The sequence below is a fragment of the Eublepharis macularius genome, chromosome 2 (assembly GCF_028583425.1).
Source record: "Eublepharis macularius isolate TG4126 chromosome 2, MPM_Emac_v1.0, whole genome shotgun sequence".
NCBI lineage: Eukaryota > Metazoa > Chordata > Lepidosauria > Squamata > Eublepharidae > Eublepharis > Eublepharis macularius.
The window spans coordinates 205,444,253-205,464,187 of record NC_072791.1 but is presented as its reverse complement, the minus strand read 5'-3'; the positions used below and the strand labels follow the sequence as shown (position 1 = coordinate 205,464,187).

The 19,935-nt window shown below is 43.6% G+C and overlaps 1 protein-coding gene across 2 annotated transcripts in view; it reads right to left on the bottom strand.

Moving 5' to 3' along the window:
- The window catches only part of UBE2E3 (ubiquitin conjugating enzyme E2 E3), a 143,278-nt gene extending 123,511 nt beyond the window's left edge, over positions 1–19,767 (bottom strand). Inside the window, exons 1-3 of one of the 2 annotated variants that reach the window (XM_054971106.1) lie at positions 19,627–19,767; positions 18,028–18,230; positions 15,551–15,601 (exon numbers count right to left, since the gene is read on the bottom strand). In XM_054971106.1, coding sequence (XP_054827081.1) covers positions 15,551–15,601; positions 18,028–18,221 — 245 coding nt within the window. In that variant the 5' untranslated portion in view covers positions 18,222–18,230; positions 19,627–19,767. Of the gene's footprint in view, positions 1–15,550; positions 15,602–18,027; positions 18,231–19,041; positions 19,442–19,626 lie in introns of those variants that run through there. The other variant, XM_054971105.1, reaches the window with a different exon arrangement.
- Positions 19,768–19,935: the final 168 nt, after the last annotated feature.

Here is a 19,935-nt window from a genome sequence, read left to right as displayed (position 1 = left end):
GCCATTTTATAAAAACCATTTCAGCTTATGCTGCGTAGGAGCCAAACCAATATAATCCTATATAAGCAACCACTTCATTTATCACAATGTGCATTTACCTCCATAGTAAGGGGAAATATTCTTTACCATTCAGATCTGAGACTCACTACTTCCTTACCGTGGGTCAGGAGAATTCAAAATACCTTGAAGCTAGTTTTCTGAGCCTAAAGGGAGTTTAGATTTGATCACTCACTCAGCCCTCATATGCCAATTCCTGTTGCAAATGAGGGGAGTTTCAAACAGGGTTTAGCACAAGGCAAAGGTAAAAATAGGCCGTTTTCACACGCACTTGTAAGATCGCACAAAAGTCACGGCATGCAATGTCTTCCTAGCATGATTTCCCGGCACGATCCTCTTTAATGGTGCGATGATGTCAGAAATCGTTCCATTAAACGGGATCGTGCCAGGAAATCGCACTAGGAAGATGCTTTGTTCCGTTAGTTTCACGCGATCTGCCGGAGGCTTTGGCCGTGCAGAAACGGTCATAAAATTAATCATGGTAGCAAGGGCAGCCTGTGTGAACGTAAGCAGTTCTTTACATATCTGTCATGGTTCCAGGGCTCATTTTGAGGGGGAATGCGCAGGAATGCAGTTCCGGCAGTTCTCCAAAGAGGTCACGTCAGGTGGCCCCGCCCACCTGACTCTCGGCCATTTTGGGCCCATTTCAGCCCGGATTGGGGCTGAAACAGCCCAGATCGGGCCTCTGACGGGTGGTGGATCACTCTCCCACTCAGCAGCGGCCCGATCCTGACCATTTTGGGCCCCTTTTTGGCCATTTTCAGCCCCTTTTTGCCATTTTGGGCCTAATTTCGGCCCTGAATGGCCAGGATTGAGTCCAAAACAGCCAGGATAGGTGATGTCAGGGGGGGTGTCATATGCAAATCAGCTATGCTAATGACACAGTTCCAGTGATAAGCTCAAAAACAAAGGGAACCCCCGGAGAGAGGAACAACACAAAATACAGATTCCGGGGAACCACAATAAATTGCCAATCAATTGAAAGTTAATTTTTTATATATTTTTTTTGCTTGTGCAAAGTGCTGAAGTGCAAATGCATATATATCAATTCAAAGTGCAGTTATGAACAATAATAATGAGGTAATCTGTCAATCCAGAAATAATACAATATATACAGTCTCAACTGGTGGATGGAGAGTATACAAGGATGGGGAGAAACATCCTGCTTGAGATGAAATTCAGACCATCAGTCCAAAGATGGAACTGGAAGTGCCAAGGATACCTGTGACCAGTGAGTATGCATATGAATGACTATACAAGACGCTATGTTTTATAAGAAATAATTTATTAATTAATATTGCATAATAATTTCCATCATAGTCCGTTGAATTATGCCCAAGAAGAAGTAAGAACAAAACAGGAAATGGAAATTTGCGCATAAGCCCGTCGGCAGTGTTCCTTGGCACTTCCAGTTCCATCTTTGGACTGATGGTCTGAATTTCATCTCAAGCGGGACGTTTCTCCCCATCCTTGTATACTCTCCATCCACCAGTTGACACTTCTGGTGATGGCAAGGGGTTTGGCATATGCTAATGAGTTATGTTAATGAGTTATGCTGATGAGTTCCTCCAGCTCTTTTTCTACGAAAGGACCCCTGCATGGCTCTTTAAGTGTATGTGATATTCCACCTTAATTCCTTATTCTCATTGGCAAATGACCGATTTCTTCTCCTACTGATCATCTTTTTCTTGGGATCTTTTTACGTTCAACAGATACTTTCTTGAAAATAGTTGAAGTTTCACCTTTTTTTTTTACATCAAAGACAAGACTGACGCTTTTTTCTGAAGACACATACAAATCAAAACCCACTATATGTAATTTTACGCTGAACTGCCTTGGAGAAAAATGCTCTAATCATTGCTAAGTGTAGCTACAACTTCCTGAACTCCAAGCCTTGTCAAGTCTACTAAATTAATAACAAGTCTTTAAGATTCTATTAGGTATCTAATTGCCTCAAAATTCTACTGCATTGAGTATCTTGCACCACAGATACTCGCATTAAGTACTAGTTACCCTGAAGGACTAAAACTTGGAAAGGGAAGGAAGGCATAATGACTAAAATACAATAATAGATTGTTGCAAGCAACTGCTGCTGTACCAAATGGCATCATGCGTCTTTTTTAAGCGTACTGCTCCAAAATTAAATCAGTCGGTCCCTCCCCAATGCACCAATAAATCACTTACTAATAATAGCTATGGGTAAATAAAGGTTATCATTAGTTAAACACGTCTTTAAATGGCTGCAAACTCATTGATTTACCTTCCAAAAAGATTAATGATGAAAAAAGAAGTCGTCCAACCCGACAGTATCGCCACACTAGGGTTGGCTAACTAAAGGTTTCCTCAAACCCTTTCCCCAAAGACTGTTCCACTACAGGAGCAGCCCAAAGACCCATCTGGTCAAGGAGGGGTTCCTTACCAGGCAGTCAAGTTCCCCCAGTAGGGCTGCCAGCCTCCAGGTAGTGGCTGGAGATCTCCTGGAATTACAACTGGTCTCCAGGCCACAGAGATCAGTTCACCTGGAGAAAATGGCTACTTTTGGGGGTGGACTCTATGGAATTATGCCATGCCAAGGTCCTTTCCCTCCCCAAACTCCACTTTCTCCAGGTTTCATCCCCCAGATCTCCAGGAATTCCCCAACTTGGAGCTGGCGGCCCTATCCCCCAGAAAACTCACAACCCCCCAGGAAAGCTGAAGAATCCCTCTGCCCTTCTTATGCCTTCCACTGGAATTCAGAAAGCATCGTCTGGCAGAGCAATCCTTCACTCTTCTTAACTTGAAAGGCCTTAGGAAAATGTAACTCGGCTTGGGAATGCACTATAAATCCCCCTTTCACTCTACTTGGCTGCTAAATATCCACTAAGCTGGAAGCAGCACACTTTTAAAGTATTGCGTACACACCCACCCTTTCCCAAGTGGCTAAACCACCCCGGGAGTTGGTGTTTTGTTTTGTCTTTTAAGTACAAAGTGCTATGCAATAAAGCCAGTCAAACAGCTCTTTCACAAGAGCCGGTACAGATAAATGCCCTCTGCTTCGCCAACACACAAATGACGCCGTTTAGAGACAGCTCCTGGAGTGTGGAATCAGCAACAGAGAGAATAAGCTACTGTGACAGCTTTATCTGACAGCGTGTCAAAAATTAAAGGTCGTGTTAACCCTATATATATATTATATATAACCCTATATATTATATTCAGCCACCTATGGTTATTATTACATTTGTAAAAAACCCTTTCGTATAACTACCGCACCCAGCAATCTCAGAAATCTGAAGTATTCAAAGAAAGAACGTTTGTGAAATCATTAATACAGTCCATGATTCTGTACAAATATATAATTTAGCATTGAGTTCAGAAGTTAGCCTCCATAGAATTTCATCTTTATGCAGCATAATCCAGCCAAAATTAAGTTTTTTAAAAAAATCCTACATATTTCAGACTGAAAGCATTAACACTATGCTTACCCCCTGTAATGAAATTAATCCTCGTCTTTGGCTTCCAAGTTTCTAGCCCTCATCGTTGTAAAACACAGGCTTTACAGTACACAGGGAGTGAGCACCTGGAGAAGTTTTAAGTTTTCTTTATAGCTCAGTTTTCAATTTCCTGTGAACTGCTAAACAGGATTGTGCAAATAAACTAAAATGCGCCACTGTCCTTAATTTGCATAATGTATACATCCCAAAATCCTGTTTTTCTTGGCATAAGATCTGCTATAGAACTCTAATTTCTTTTTTTTAAGTGGAGAATAATACTCTTTATGAGTCAAGGTCCCACTTCCTAACCATTTTGGGACAGCTGTTATAATTCTAGCAGTTACCTCACTGGCACAAAATCCTCCCATACTTTCTTAAATGATCAACTGCTACAGCTGTTGCTATGAGTTATTTCTACTACAGCTGTACTAGAGAGAGTATTTCCAAAATCCACCAACACAACAAAAAAGTTCAGCTCAGCTTTAGCCTAAATGTTGATGAGTCGACTCATCCAAACAGCAGAGCTATTTTGAACTGTTTCGTCCTAGTAGTAGGGAAAAGAAGTGGAAACCCATTTCAAAAGGAAGGAATTTTCAAACGGCCAAACAGGATTCAAGGAATCTGCTTGTATCTGTGGACAAGTGCAAATTTCCCCCAGCAATAAAAGCCTCATCCACTGTTGAAAGCCTCTTGTGCTGAAAGCAAGAAGAGAATGAACGGCTTTTATTCTATTGTAAAAGAATGAGTATAAACACAAAAAGAGCCAGGCCAATTTTGCACCTGATTGTCCAAACCCTAAGAAATGAATTGGAGAACAGAACTGAACAGTGCTTTTTTTCTGGGAAAATAGGTGGTGGAACTCAATGGGTTGCCCTCGGAGAAAATGGTCACATGGCTGGTGGCCCCGTCCCCTGATCTCCAGACAGAGGGGAGTTTAGATTGCCCTCCGCGCCGTTCTGCGGCATGGAGGACAATCTAAACTCCCCTCTGTCTGGAGATCAGGGGGCGGGGCCACCAGCCATGTGACCATTTTCAAGAGGTTCCCGAACTCCGTTCCACTGCGTTCCAGCTGAAAAAAAGCCCTGGAACTGATAAAATGGATCCTAAGGGGGAGGGATACAGTGGTAGACTCACTTCAGGAGTAGAACGCTGATCAATATGCCAGAGTATTGCCCCATTCTTGTCTTTTCCCCACAGCCACATCGCTTCTATTTTCTCCCTTCTACCATTACAACAGAAGGTTATGAAGTATGCTGAGGAATTGCTTTTTTTGTTGTTCTTTTAAGATAATGCACCTTCCACACATCAGCTAGAGGGACCTCAAGGTTTAGCTAGAGGTCAGATACAAAAGAGGAGGCATTAAACCGAGTCCAAGAACAGCTCCTCAATTAGATACACACATGACCCTCCCTTTTTACGACCCACTTTCTCACTTGGGGACCATTTCGAGACAAGCGAGTGGGCACAGATTTCCTGTCAAGCCTTTGGACTGGAGTAACAGGCTTAGTGTATCAATGGAATGTTATAAGCAGCTGTCTAGGAAAGTGTGTAGGCCCTGGATGTGAGGCAAAAGATTGACTGCATGTGTGTTCCTTTTTTTATTTGGGATGAGGGGAGATGAGGAGACCAATGCAAGTCCAAAGGAAACAGAGGGAAGCCTGTATGATTCAGAAGTTACCACCGACATTCATTCTGGTCTAGTTTCAGGCAGCTATTTCAACACCCTGCACCGATGCTGAAGGAATTAGGGCAGAACTATGGGTAGATCCGTGATTATTCTAAAGGACTTCTATTTCATTTTACAAATTGTAGGTGCTGGGGTGCAACTTCCAGGGGGGATACGTGTCCGGGATTTCTGCCCTAACTCTTTCTTCCGACGCCACTTTCCCTCAGTCTCTACCTCCAAGCATTTTCCCAAGCTGCTCTCACGAGGCAGGAAGGGGGGAATTGGGGGATCAATGGCGACAAAGAACAGCTCAGCACCTTTTATTTGATGTTGCTCTTAGGGGAAGTTCATCTGACCTCCATACAGCTTATGATCTTCTCCATAGCAACTCCCACCTATGAAATAGTTTGCCCGGAGGTGGTGTGCAAGGCACCTTTTCTGGCAATATTTGAGAAATTTTGTGAGGTCACCCTGTTCCAACAAGCCTTTGTGAGTCAGTCCATTACTTGCTGAGTTTTACAGCCTGGATCTGGCAGGAAGAGTCGTGTCCCCCCCTCCACTATCTGCCAAACATTTCCCATGAAGTTTATGACTGAATTTCTGAGTTTGAGTATCTGATTGATTTGAGTTGCATATTTTTTCTATATATATGCACACAGCGTTATCTGTTTTACTGGAATTTAATATTTTAACAAAATAATTTCTCTTTATCTTCTGTAAATGATTTCATGCGACTGAAGAAGCAGGGTTTTAAAAATCTAAAGAAACAAACAAAAGCCACATGGAGGTGATGGCTTTTGAAAGAAAACTGGCATCGGAGGTGGAGACCTCCCCTCCCTAGCAGCTCCAGCAACACCATCCTAGCTGTAAAAGAAAAGGAGATCTTTACAGTGATCACACAGTTCTGACCTTAGATCACACTCAGCTTTTCCAAACACAAACTGACTGGTGGGAGAGCTGGGAACAGAGAAACAGAGGGGGCAAGCAATGTCAGCCATGGTAAAATCATAGAGTTTCCAGAAATTCCTAGAGCTAACATACATCATGACATAGCCAACATTGCTGGGGGTTTTTAATCTCCTGCCACCTTCTGAGTGGTGGCAAACAAATGACACTGCCAGAGGTAAGTCTCATGCCATAGCTGGAAGCCCTAACCAACTGGCACCTAAGCTGAACACATCTGAATTATGACATCAAGGAAAACACAGTACACCGATGTGGTAGCCTCAACTGATAGGACTGCCAGACTGTGACTGGCAACTGGTTAGAAGCTTGGAGTCAAGAGTGCAACGTCATGTGCACCACTATGTCACTTCTGGAGAAAACCCAGAAGTGATGTAGGGTAGCTCAAGGAATCATCAAACACTCTATGGCAAAAGCAGAGTTTCTGAGTTTCCCGCAATTCCTAGAGCTACTCTACATCAATTCTGGGTTTCTCCTGGAAATGGTGTAGTGGCACAGATAACCTTGGTGGGTTTAATTTTTTTTTCTCCTGCCACTGCTTAGAGAGGCAGTGGAAAAATAGTGCCGCCAACAAGAAGCCTCCTGCTACAGTGGAAGAGACCTGGCAGCCCAATCAACTGATCACCTACAGTATGTGTTATAAAAGGTAATCTGGTATTTGTTTATGGCCCAAGCCTCTAATATTTTACAAAAGAAATATCCCTTTTGGAATTAGGAAAACAGTGAAAGACTTTAAAGATCTCTTCCTATAAAATCCAGCGATGTGCAAACCCAAGTATATTACACTAAAAAAAATCGGCTTTTGGCACCCTTTTCATACCATGAGACACACTGAGAACATTCCATCTTGAAACAGAATTCCATGGAAGAAACGGAGCAATGGCAGCATTGTAAACTTGCCCTCACACAATCAGAGGCACAAATGAAAAACCAGCTGGAGCGCTGGACTTCGACAGAAGATGTCAAATTGTCAAGAGAGAAACTTCCTCCTTTGGATCCCAGCATTAAAGCACGCTTTGTCCGCTAGGTGATCAGCACGAAACTTTCAAATAGAGCTATTTGCTGTGTAGAGCTATTATGCTGTATCTGACGCCCCCAGGGTGTAAAATCAAAAGCATAAAAATAAGCTCTTTTTCTACAACAAAACGTATCGGGGAGGCCTTCCAAAATCAGAGTAACATTCAGATCTTTCCCTCATCCTAAGTAAACCCATGCTACATTTTTAGTGGGCTTACGAACGAAGGGATTTCACAATTATGGGGTAGCCAGAGGGCCAAGCGACACATGACAAATGACACTTGAACGGCAAGTGGATTGAGTGGAGGGCAAGTGAACAGGGAGAAATACACTTGCCGTTCAAGTGTCATTCGTCATGTGTAGCTTGGCCCTTAGATTAATGGTTACATTATAAAAGCTCAACCGAGAAAGGTCTGCTCCGTTGCTTATACAAATAGAGAGGGTTTGATGAAGAGGCCTGTTCAAGAGGCAAGCTCTTGAACCAGGCAGATGCTAGAGGCTGTATTCAGACATTACTCAGGAAGCAGGCTTATACAGCACAGGTGTTCCGTGCTTCAGATCTCTTCAGAGAACCTTTGGTTCCCACATTACAACCGAAGCAGATAATCAGAAACCCGTCAGTCCCTCCTGATTTCTTTTGAACATTTATGCTACGGATTGGCTGGGGCTGGAACGGATCAGATATTACTCTGAACAAACTCGTTCTTTTCTTTGGCGCTGGAACGCCCTTGGACGCAGTTTAGGTCCCCACATTAACCAGACAAGTTACTTGAAAAGCTGCTGGTGTCTTAAACACAAGGCAGCTGAGCCGCACTGAAAAAAGATGCACGTGTAAAAAGAGTTTCTGAGCAAATATAAAAATCCACACCCTAACGTGCCTGTACTGTTTGTTGTATCTTCATCACTGTGGAAATCAACTCCTAGGGGACAGAGTTATATTCTTATAAATAATTCTCATTTTGCAGGTACAGAGGTTGCTGTGAAATAAACTGAAATGCCAAGAAAATCTTATCGTCTCTTTACATAAAAATGATGCTCAGCCAGGAATGCTACTGCAACGTAATACACGCGCCACCCCTCAATTCCCTAGACACCAGCATAAAAACTGTATGACAACTTTTGCTTATTTTCTGTTCCCAAGAGTTTCCCACTCCCAAGTTTAGATTAATGTAGAAGTAACTCTAAAAAGGACTAGGCCCCCAACAAGACTTAAAATTCATCAAACACCCCATCCAGAAGACACAAATGAAAGACGCTTCTGTCCTTGCAAGGGGGGAGGGATTCTGAAATGTGTATGAATTCCCCTCTGAAGCGGCAACTCCTGTGTTGCACCCTACCCTGTTCTTCAGGATCCCCCAACTCTCAGCGGAAAGCGGTAGAAGACTGAGGAGGCAAGAAAAAGCTGTTCTCTAATCAGACCTCTGTCTGCGGCTCTTTTTTTAAAAATCCAGCCTCATAAAAAACTCTTGTTCAATATGCTATCAAACAAAATAAAAACAGGACATGCCACTGGGCAGTCTAAAATATGTCAGAGCTCCTATCTGACCCAGCTTCTCCATAGCTCAGATTAAAGAGCACATTTTTATGATGCTGTAAGCGATTTGCAAATGACTCAGAGTGGTTAGCGGCAGTACTGCCGCCCAAGCTCTGCTCATGACCTGAGTTCGATCCTGGTGGAAGCCGGGTTTAGGTAGCCGGCTCAAGGTAGACTCAGCCTTCCATTCTTCCAAGGTCGGTAAAATGAGGACCCAGTTTCCTGGGGGTAAAGTGCAGATGACTGGGGAAGGCAATGGCGAACCACGCCGTAAAAAGTCTGCCAAGAAAATGTCGTGATGCGACATCCCCCATGGGGCAGTAACGACTCGGCGTTTGCACAGGGGACTACCTTTACCTAGAGGGATGTCTACCAATGGCTATTAGAAATAGCCAGAGAGAAACCTCCAAGGCCTCATGGGAGAAGGGAAATGGCATCCCACATCACTTCCCCTCCCTTCTTTCCACTGCTCTTCAGCCTACTCAGCTCCCAAGTTTCACCTCCTGCGCCATTTTCCTCTCCTCACCTTCTCTTGGTAACGGTGCCCAATGTCACCATGGTAACCCCAAATGCCCCCTGTATTCAAGTTGGGTGTGTTTTCAACAAACCCGATTTTCTACAAACCTGAAAGTCGACCCAAGTTTACAGAACCTTAAATTGTAGCCAAGTTGGTCTTGTTGGATAGATTTTTGATCTGCAAGAGGGCCAGTCTTTGGCTATTAGATATAAGGAAGGAATGTCATTGTTCAGATATATTTCCAACATACTAGATGCCAAGGAAAAGCAACCGATCGCAATCTCCATCAAGCCCTGCTCATGAGCCACCCAAAGTACCTGCTGGAGGCACAGTGAGGTTGGACGCCAGACCGGCCTCTTTTCTGACCCAGAACGGAAACACCCCATAATGTTCAAAGCTACTTTAGAACATTACATAGACATTGTTTTCTGTGCTCTTGTTTCCCAAATGAAATGAATGAAATTCTAAAACTATTTCTGAGTTTTAAGTCCTGAAGGACGCAGGGGACGAGAAGGAAGGAATGCTAACTTTGCATGTGCGCGTCGACTTCCGATGAAATGAGCTCCGACTCACGAACGCTTATCCTCTGGAAAATTTTATGAGTCTCAAAGGTGCTACTGGAGTCTAATTTTGTTCTGCTACTACAAACTAACATGGCTAGCAATCTGAGACTTTCTTGACAACAATGACACTGATTTCTAAATCAATTACTTTTCAATGATCCCCCTCCCCACAAAATCAGGAAAGGAAGTTTTTCACCATTCCTATTGGAAGGGGCCTGTGTAGACAAGGAAACACTTGTCTCGGATCATATGGTATAGAAGTTTCACATAATTTGCAGGTCATTTTTCACAATTCCCTTCTACTGCAGGTGGTTCTCAGACTGCCAATCACAACTTCCTGAACAGTGTGTATGTTACCCCCCCCACACACACACACACAGTTATCCTATCCAAATTTTACACATTCAGCTGTACACTGAAAACGCCTTAGAGAGCCAGTTTGGTGTAGTGGTTAAGAGTGGCAGGACTCTAATCTGGAGAGCCAGGTTTGATTCCCCACTCCTCCACTTGAAGCCAGCTGGGTGACCTTGGGCCAGTCACAGCTCTCTGGAGCTCTCTCAGCCCCACCCACCCCACAGGGTGTTTTGTTGTGGGGATAATAACAACATACTTTGTAAACTGCTGAGTGGGTGTTAAGTCATCCTGAAGGGCGGTATATAAATCGAATATCATCATCATCATTATTATTAGGTGTACATCTTTTTTAAAAAAAAATCCACAGAATAAAGAGGCTTTTGATCACCAAGGGTGTCTCATGAGCAGAAATCTGGAGAACTATCTGGAATCATTACATAAGATCACGAAGTGTGCACATGATTAAAACCGAAGCTCAGAAGATATCGTTGAAATACCATCCAATAAAAAAATTCGCTGGGGGTAGCATTGGGAGCAGTGATGTAAATTAGCTCTGACCAACGAACAAATCCAGAGGGTAGCCGTGTTCCCGTCTATTGTAGCAAAATAAAACAGAAGTCCAGCGGCACCTAAATGCTGAATAGATCCAGGGAAGCCAAATCGTCAATAGACCACTGAATATCCACATTCAGGGTGTTAAACCTAATTGTATTAAGTAGCAGGCAGTGATGTTTGCAAAGCTCATGGTGAATGTGAAAAGCTAAAGTTTGTTGCACGGTAAATTATCTCCAATTACATTTAGCAGAGTGGCTCCCTAATTATACATATAAACAAAATAACGGCACAGCAACCCTGAAGTAATTCAATCATTTCCTTTACACATTAGTATCATTTTGGCACCAGGACAAGTCAAGCTTTCCTTTTTCACCATTTGTGATTACTTTTAGCATTTCCCTTTGCTTGGACAATGAAAAATCACTCTTGGCAGGCTCTAACTAATGCAATGAGAATCCCTGAAATGCTGCAACTTTAAGCAAGAAGAGAGACAGAGAAAGAAAGATGGGCTGTCCATTCAAAAACAAGGACACTTTTTCCAAACCAGGACTCCTCATGCTTTTTTTTAAAGTCAGGGTAAAGTTCTGCATGGTATACTTTTTAAAGCCCAGAGTTATTTTGTTAAGGCCTTTGAACCATCCAACACACTTTGCTTATATGCTCATTCCATCAAGAAAAATATAGACAATTTAAAAATCACCAAGGACAGATTGTAAAAAATGTTTGCATCACACAGGACAACCGATACACAAATGATATGCCCGTTTATTGATTAACTCTGCCAGTGCAGCCTACAAAAAAAGGTAAAGGAGCTTTAACAACAAAAACAACAACATGTGATTTATATACTGCCCTTCAAGGCAACTTACCCACTCAGAGTGGTTTACAAAGTATGATGTTATTATCCCCACAACAACAATCACCCTGTGAGGTGGGTGGGGCAGAGAGAGCTCCAGAGACCTGTGACCAGCCCAAGGTCACCCAGCTGGCTTCAAGCAGAGGAGTGGGGAATCAAACCCGGCTCTCCAGATTAGAGTCCTGCAATTCTTAACCACTACACCAAACTGATCTGGAGTTTTAAATTCATAGCATTTTCATAATCCTAAACAGGTCTACTCAGAATCCAATGGGAATTACTCCCAGGAAAGCACTGTTAGTTTGCATCCATTGCAATAAATGTTAATGCAAGGCAGAAAGAAGACAATGTAAAAATCCAATGCAAATTCTAGTCAAATGTAGCTTTGCAATAAATCGAGAGAGAGTATATGCAAAAACTGACAGGTGTCACTTGCAGGGACAACTGTAGCACCGTTACATATTAGTGTGTGCGCTCTCTGAGCCACGGAGAACTGGTGTATAGTGTCTGAGAGCACAGGACATGAACAGAAATGTTTTCACTTCAAATCCCACCTTGGCACTAACTCACCAGGTAGCCTTCAGCAAGCCACTCTTCTCTCAATCTAAGCTTCTCATCGGCAAGACTAGGATAATAGATAAGTTTACCGCAGTAAAATTGTGTGGCCGTTGCAAGAACAAATGCGAGTGCATTGAACTCTTCCAATGCGCTATATAAATGCTAAGCACTTTTTTTTTTAGCGTCCCCATTATACACTACAAGCACAGCATAATTTATAAATGGCATCCATGTGTGAAAATTGTGGCTTTTGCCCAAAATTCACACCAGAAAGGAGTTCCCAGCTATTACTCCTGTGCAGTTTGCAAGCAAAAACGGCTATTTAGACATGAGCGTCCTTCATAAGTGACACTTTGCACTTATATTTCTATGCCTGGGAACTGGTTTCCGGGGGCACAATGCAATTTATAAAACGGTTCTTAAAAGCTTTTTAGGAACACTTGTAACTGAAAACTGTACTGAACTCTAACATATAAGAAATAACGCTATTCCCTAACCAAACAATTCTCATTAAAACAGGTCCATTTCCTTGGGGACAAATTTCTTTCACTTCTCTCTCATCTTACATAAGGAACAATATACACTTTTCAAATCCCTCGTATAACAAAACAGTCTAATTGCCTCTTAAACATGGAATGATTAGGAACAGAGTTACTTAGGGACAAGAAAGCATTCCGTGTAGGGTTACCAACTCTGGGATGGGAAATTCCTGGAGATTTAGGGATCAAGCCTAGAGAGTGTGGGGTTTGGATGGGGAGGAACCGAAACAGGTTATAATGCAATACGGCAACCCTCCAAAGCAGCCCTCCAGGAGATCTCTAGGCCCCACCAGGAGGTTGGCAACCCCAATTTCTGTGCCAGTTTCTGTCTCCTCACTTGAACTTTCACAAGGGCCTCTAGAATAAAATTCTACTGCTTCACTAGCGAGCTTTCATCTCTACTGGTCTTCCAACTACTGCTGAAAACCAGCAGAGGTCCAAAAAGTGTGGCTGCCAAGTCGCCATGAATATATCCAGCTCCAAAACAGCTCCTCCAAGAAACCGCATCCATCATTAAGAACTTGGACAGCAGAAGGACCTCTGGCTGGTGCCAGCTCCAAATTCTGAGGAGCCCGGAATTTACCCCCTTAATTTGGGCACGCAAACAGAGAACTTTTCTACATGGCCTCCAGCCTTCTTGGTTGTCCCATGAAAAGCAAAGCAGCCGCACTGTTGAAGAGGCGAGTCCTTTGTGGGTCCTGAAGAACTGACAACTGCCTAACCTTGCTGCCCTCTCTACAGCCCACCCAGTCCAGGAAGGGGAGACAAACTCCTCCGCTTCTTCTGGTCCCCTGGCAAGAGCAGAAAATTAAGGGAAGGCTAAGCTCGGCCTCTCTTTTTGAGCCATGCTTTGAAAATATTCAAAGACTGCAAGGGTCCCTCTTGTTCTACATTCCTGAGGACTTGGGGACATAGTCAAGGGGCAATCAGAAATAATGACTGGTGGCCAACCAAAATCCATAGACCTCAGAAGTCCAGTACACCCTCTTTTTCTCCAAGGTGGATTTTTTAAAAATTAAAGAAAAAGGAGATCCTCTACTGATTATTCCCGTATTCCACAGCTTTATTCTCTTTTCTTGTTTTTAAAAAAATGAATATGATTTCATGTAGATTGCAAAGATTTGCATACCGTTCAAGCAATAAGGGAAGATGGTCGCTAAATACATTCATTACCATTATCGTTTAATTTGTATGGACTTTTTTCTAAACAATGCCACCAAACAGAGACTTCTCATCTTGAGACAAAATAAAGTTCATATTACGTAAGTGATCAAAAAACTTCTCACACCTAACTGCTCTCATGCCTTTAGATTCACAGAAGAAGATTCTCCCACCCACACCGTGCCCCCCCCCCCATCACAGGGCTGAATTCAGACTAACAGTGAAATCCTAAACAGACTTACTCCAGTCTAACCCTACCGACACTGGGTTTAGACTGGAGTAACTCTGCTTAGTATTTCACTGTAAACTGGCAAGGAACCTTCTATCTATAGTTGGCTGTGAATCTAAGACTAAAAGAGCACTTCCCAAGCAGCAGTTTGGGGAACCCAGATCTTAGAAATCTCTACAAAACCCCTGAAAGGTTGCCCGATGAAAATTATTCTCACATTGTTGGGGGAGAAGCTGAGGATGAGTTTAAAAAATAGCTTGCTTAAAGCCAAGACTTTGCCTCCACAGCTAAGGTGAGACTGGAATGCAGGGGCAAGTTCCAAAGTCACAGCTCACCTGTGGTATCAAGGGGAAAAGGGACTTTGTAGGATGGCCTCACGCAATCTGGCCTGACATCTCAAGCACAAGCAATTTGAGGCGGTTACAAGAGTGTCGTGGCGCAAGTCTTGGAATGGCACCAGACCTTCCCCACAGGAATAATTCTGTTTTAAAGAAATCAAAGACTCTTCTAGCTGTGTTTTTCAGAAAACAGGTAGAAAAAGTGGTAACAATTACCTTTGTACTAAATTGCTTTCAAACACACAACAACAACCAACCACCCTTGCACCGACAGCCCTTTCCCCAGAATCTAATTAAATAGCAACCTGCCCCAGAAGAATACAATATTCCCACACATGAGAAACACTTCCAATATAACGGTCACGGCAAACTGCAACATCTCACAAATAGAAACACCAATCACAACAAATACAGTCTGCTTAAGAGTTAACTGAGGAGGCACGCACAGCCCAGGATAGCTTTATTTATAAATTCCAGCACTGAATATTTTACAACCCATCATCATTCCCTCTTAATTCATCGGCACCACAACTGACAAGTTTTTCAACAAGTTGGAAAAAGACTTCGTTGGCAGAGCCGTTCCTTTTACTCTTGCACAGTTCTTAAAAGTGAATAATTCCTTTTACGCTAACACGTGATTTCCCCTCTTTCTAAAAACTATCATCTCTCTCAGAGCTGTAAAGTTGTTGTTTTTTCACAATAAAAGGGCTCATCAGACAAACTCCAAACACAACACAGGTAACTTTCTTTCTGAAAGCACGGTGCTGTCCAAAGAAGGGGAGGAGGGAATAAAACGCAGCCCTTGTTACAAAAACAAACACGCAGATGCCTCAACACTCTTCAGCTAATCAGCCTCAACCATAATAACTATTTCGCATACACCCAACATGACGCTTTGTCAACAAAGGTTACTATTTCCAGCCGATGCAACCTCTCCTCTGTGTACCTGACAATCGAGAGCTTCGTGCTACATTCTATCAAGCATTTCGCTACTCTTGTCCCATTTGCCTGACACAATTCCCGCTTTATCGTAAATCCACTTCCAAACAGTAAAGAGCAAACACATCTGTTGTGCTCAGCCAGCCACCATTCACATTAACTTTCCCCTCCAGCTATCGGTATCCCCACATTTCATAAGTTCAATTTGTCTGGTTGGTTTTTTTGACATACCTGCAGTTAGGAGGTGGATCCAGGGTGATTTCTGCTAGCTCCTTCTGAATTCTGTTGGCAAAATGAGAACAGACACAAAGCATTTGAGATAGTCTATGGAATAAATCAGGGAATTACACTGCCCTCTACCACCATGCAGTTAAATGCAAGATTGGTTTTCCCTTCAATAGCGCTAACATGGCTGCTTCCTCTTTGTTCTCAGAGGCATAACCCAAATCCCATAACAGAGAAACTTTGCAGCTTTTTTGCCCCTTTGGCTGTTACGGTAAATAGAGAGAACATTTACACCTCAGCCTGGCGGAATCCCCAAAGAGTCTTCAGAAGTGCGCGTCTGAGAGACCTCCAGGCGCTTTTTATCAAAGAACTTTTCTTTTTAATCTTATATGCAAATGAGGCCAGGGAGGGGGAGAGGAGGAAATACAGACACATTTGAGAATGACTTTCTACCAACATTGCCGAGTTGCAGCCAAGGCAGTTACATAGTAAACATCAGACACATTTTTGGCAGCATTTTGACGGCTACTGATAGTGAATTTCAAGATTTAAATCAACTTGGTAAATGTGCAGTCAGGTAACTGGAGTGAAACCTACAGATAACTTTCATTTCTCCTGTTCTTCTCTTTCTTCCAAGCCTATGAAACATTTTTATTTGCCCAAGACCTTGCCGAATAAAACAAATACTGATTTATCAATGATCGTTTCAGTCCACATAAACTGCAGTTATTATGAAGATGTCAGTGTCTAAAAAGAACAGCTTCATTAGTTGTTACAGTCTAACAGAAGTTATTCCCCCATCCCCTAGAAAACCCAAAGAGGCTTTGCTTCTAGAACAATATTTGGGATTTGCTGATAATTTTGTAAAACTTGGGGCCATTCACTGTTTGCCCACAGAGGTTTCATGACAATGACAAATCTCCCTAGATGTAATTTAGATATTCTGGAGTCACTCCCTACAAGAATTTACGCAAGACATAAAGCTAAACAGCACATGGAAATAAGATTTTACAAGATCAACTATGATGGAAGACCACAGACCCATGGGACCAAAATATATCTTAGCAGCAAAATATACCGCACAAGGATTTTGCTAACAGCTAGCGGAAGTTATCTTTAATACATCAGACGTTCTCCCAAAAAGTCACACTGCCTACATTTCTTTAACTGAAACATCTACTACGAGCATCTTTATTTCATGCCTCCGTTCAACTTACCACTTTTCAATTTTTAAAAAGACAGTAAAAGCTAACATACCATTCAAATTGCTGTGCAAGATTTCAGTCCTATTAATGAATGTGTGGATTCCAGTGAAATATAATTTCCACACACACACACACCCAATACAAGGTCCCACTGATAGCAAAACTCCTACTGAAGTTGGATTACACCCGGAAATATCTTTGTTACCATTTGTCAGATATGCTACTGGATAATGCAATGTGAATTCCTAGCTAAAAGTGAACTTCTGGGAAAGGATTACCTACTTATTTCCAAAGAACACACGGATCAAGATATTCTAAGTTTGCCCAATCCATGCGGCCATGCAAGAAAATTAGTAGCACATGTCAACTGGAAGTCCAAAATGACAGGAAAATGTACATATGCAGATACGGATGTAGATCACCTTGAGGAAACCCCCCAGAGAACTTTTTGACATTTCTGAAACTTCAAATGCAGCAAGACAGCCATGGGTCTCAACTACTGAGGTGGCAGACACGCCAGTTAACCTATTTATATTTCAACCACACACACACAAAAACTATATTGCAGTCTATTTACATACACTGATCTGTACTAAAATTCCAAAACGAAAACAAACATCATGATTGTGAAGGTTTCTTCTTTTAAAGGATCCAACAAGGGCTAATTAATAAGAGACAAAAAAAGATGGATTCTTCCATTACCTACCTTCCCTCCATCCAGGCATTACAAGAAAGGGGGGGGGGCTAAAGAATGCAGATCCAGGTGTGCACATGAATGAACCATCTCTGATGGCATCGCATCACTGGCATGAAATAAAGAGCTGATTTACATGACCCAAATCCTGGGCTGAGCGGACCAGTGCAGAGTCAGCCTCTGCAGCAAAGCAGTCATATGACCATCTTCCCCTAGGCCCGGCTTGCAACCGACTTCATATAACGCCCATTTATGTAGCAGAGCATATGAATGATGGATTTGACCCCCAACCACTTGCCAGGCGGTGCTGAACTCTGACCTGGATCCCTTCAACCCCCATCCTCGACAATATCAACTGGTTCATGCCTCTGAAACAGTTCTCCAAAAAAAACACCCCAACAACAACCCCAAATCACTGGAAGAGACTTTACAACTCATGGATCCATCCGCTGAGAGCATCTCCAACAAAAAGTTTACAATGCTATTCCAACAGTGAGTCACATTTCAGAATTTGCTGTTTTATAGACATCTCCCCTGTCAACAGGTGTGTAAAAAAAAACCTATCAGGTTTTGGGGTTTATTACCTTTTAGCGCTAGTGGAAAGCTTAGCGGTAGTTTTGCTGGAGAGTTTAGTATTTTTCTTCTGTTGGGTCGCAGAAGGTTTTCTTTCTTCTTGCTCTTCTGGTTCAGGGGCTGGAGGGTCCCTCTGATCGGCATCCGAACTGCCGCTACTGGTACTAGGACTTTCGTCATCTGACCTTTGTCTGTCACTGGACATCTTGGAAAACTTTTTTTTTTTAAATGTGGGGAATGAGAAGGGTGGGAGAAACCAAGAAGAGATAAAGACAGTCAATTAACTCACAGGAGTGCTGTTAACTCTACAGCCCATCTCCCCCTCCCCAAAAAAGAATCCTGGCCCCTTAAAACTGATGATGGACAATTCAAAAAGGGTGCAACATAAGTAGGACAACCATAGCTTGAGATTGCAGAGCAACAGTTCCAACGTTTCTTTAGAAGAACCTTTTCTAAGATCTAAGATGGGTTTTTAATTTTTTTTTTACAATCCTACTTACATTCTCCCCCCGCCCTGCCGCCCCAGTTCCTCAGACAGTACATCAATTGTCTACTTTGTCCAAAGGCTTGAGACAGATTTAGCAAAGTACTCAGGCCACGAGCATTAATAACTTATGACACGTTGTAAATAGCAGAGCTTGCCAAAAAATGGTGGGTTTTTGTTTTTGTTTTTAAAAGTCACTAATACCCTGTAAATATTTACCCTGGAGCGGAAGGGGTCAAGGAAGCCACATCCCTCCTCTCTCCCCTCACCCCAAATATATTGCCAATAACAACACTTGTGAGACAAATTAAGGGCCCAAAAAATGTGCCCCCCCCCTGTATTTAAAGGGCTGGAGAGGATTTGCTATTTCAGACGCGACTGCTTTCCCCTCCATCTAGAAACCAGCCCGCTCGGGTTCTATTTACACGGCCACCAGCAACGCCAACAAAAAACTGCATTTGGCCACCAGCAAGCAGGCTGGGAAGGGGTGGGGGGGGGAGGGGGAGGAAAGCAAGAGAGAGAAGAAGAATTCAAACTGCACCTTCTCCAAAGCTTTCAACGCCACCGAGTCTTGATCAGTTTCCACAAAACAGACCGACATATTTTTTTAGAAATTTTTTTTGGCTCCCTCCGAAAAAAGAACATCCAGGAAGGATCCGGATGGTGTATGATATAAATTAGGAGGGGGGGGTTAAAAAAAATTAATTCCCCGTAGGAAACTGCAGCAGGTCAGAAATTGCAGCTTGGCTTTCTCTCTCTCACTCACTCACACACACAGAATCGCCGTCCCTCCACCCCCGCTCCCCCCGCTTGGCTTTGTGGGGAGATCGGAGCTCCCAGCCAGGAGGGTTATGGAGGGGGCTGTTGTGGCAGGAAGCCTCCCACCACCCCCATCGGCGTGCTGTGCGAGTGTGTGTGTGTGCACACCAAGTGAGGCGTGAACTCAGTCCCGGCTCTCCTGGCCACCGCCAGGCAGCCAGCGCTGAAAACAAGAACAAAGCTCCCTCTACTAACCCCCCCCTGCCTTCGCTTCGCCTCCTCCTCCTCCTCTCGCCTCCTCCTCCCCCCCCCCCCAAGCTCGCCCAGGCTCCTGCTGCAAGCCACCTAACCCGTTTCTCCTTTTTACCTTCGCCAGGCGTCCTGTCCCGATGTTAGATCGGAGGGGAGGGGGGAAGGGAGGGAAGGGGAGAAAACGTCCTTGGAGGGGATGCAAGCAGCCGGGGGGAAATAAGGCGGCAGAGGAGGCTCTGTGGCCGGGCAGTGTGGAACATTGAGAGTCGGAGCGGGGGGGGGTGGGGTGGGGGGAGAGTGAGTGCGAGAGAAAGGGGGAGGCGCAGTGTGGCCGGACGACCGGAGGGTGGCGCTGCGGAGGCCTCCTTTTCCCCCCCACCTTCCAAGCGAGCGGGGCAGGGGGTAACGTGGAGCGAGGATCGCG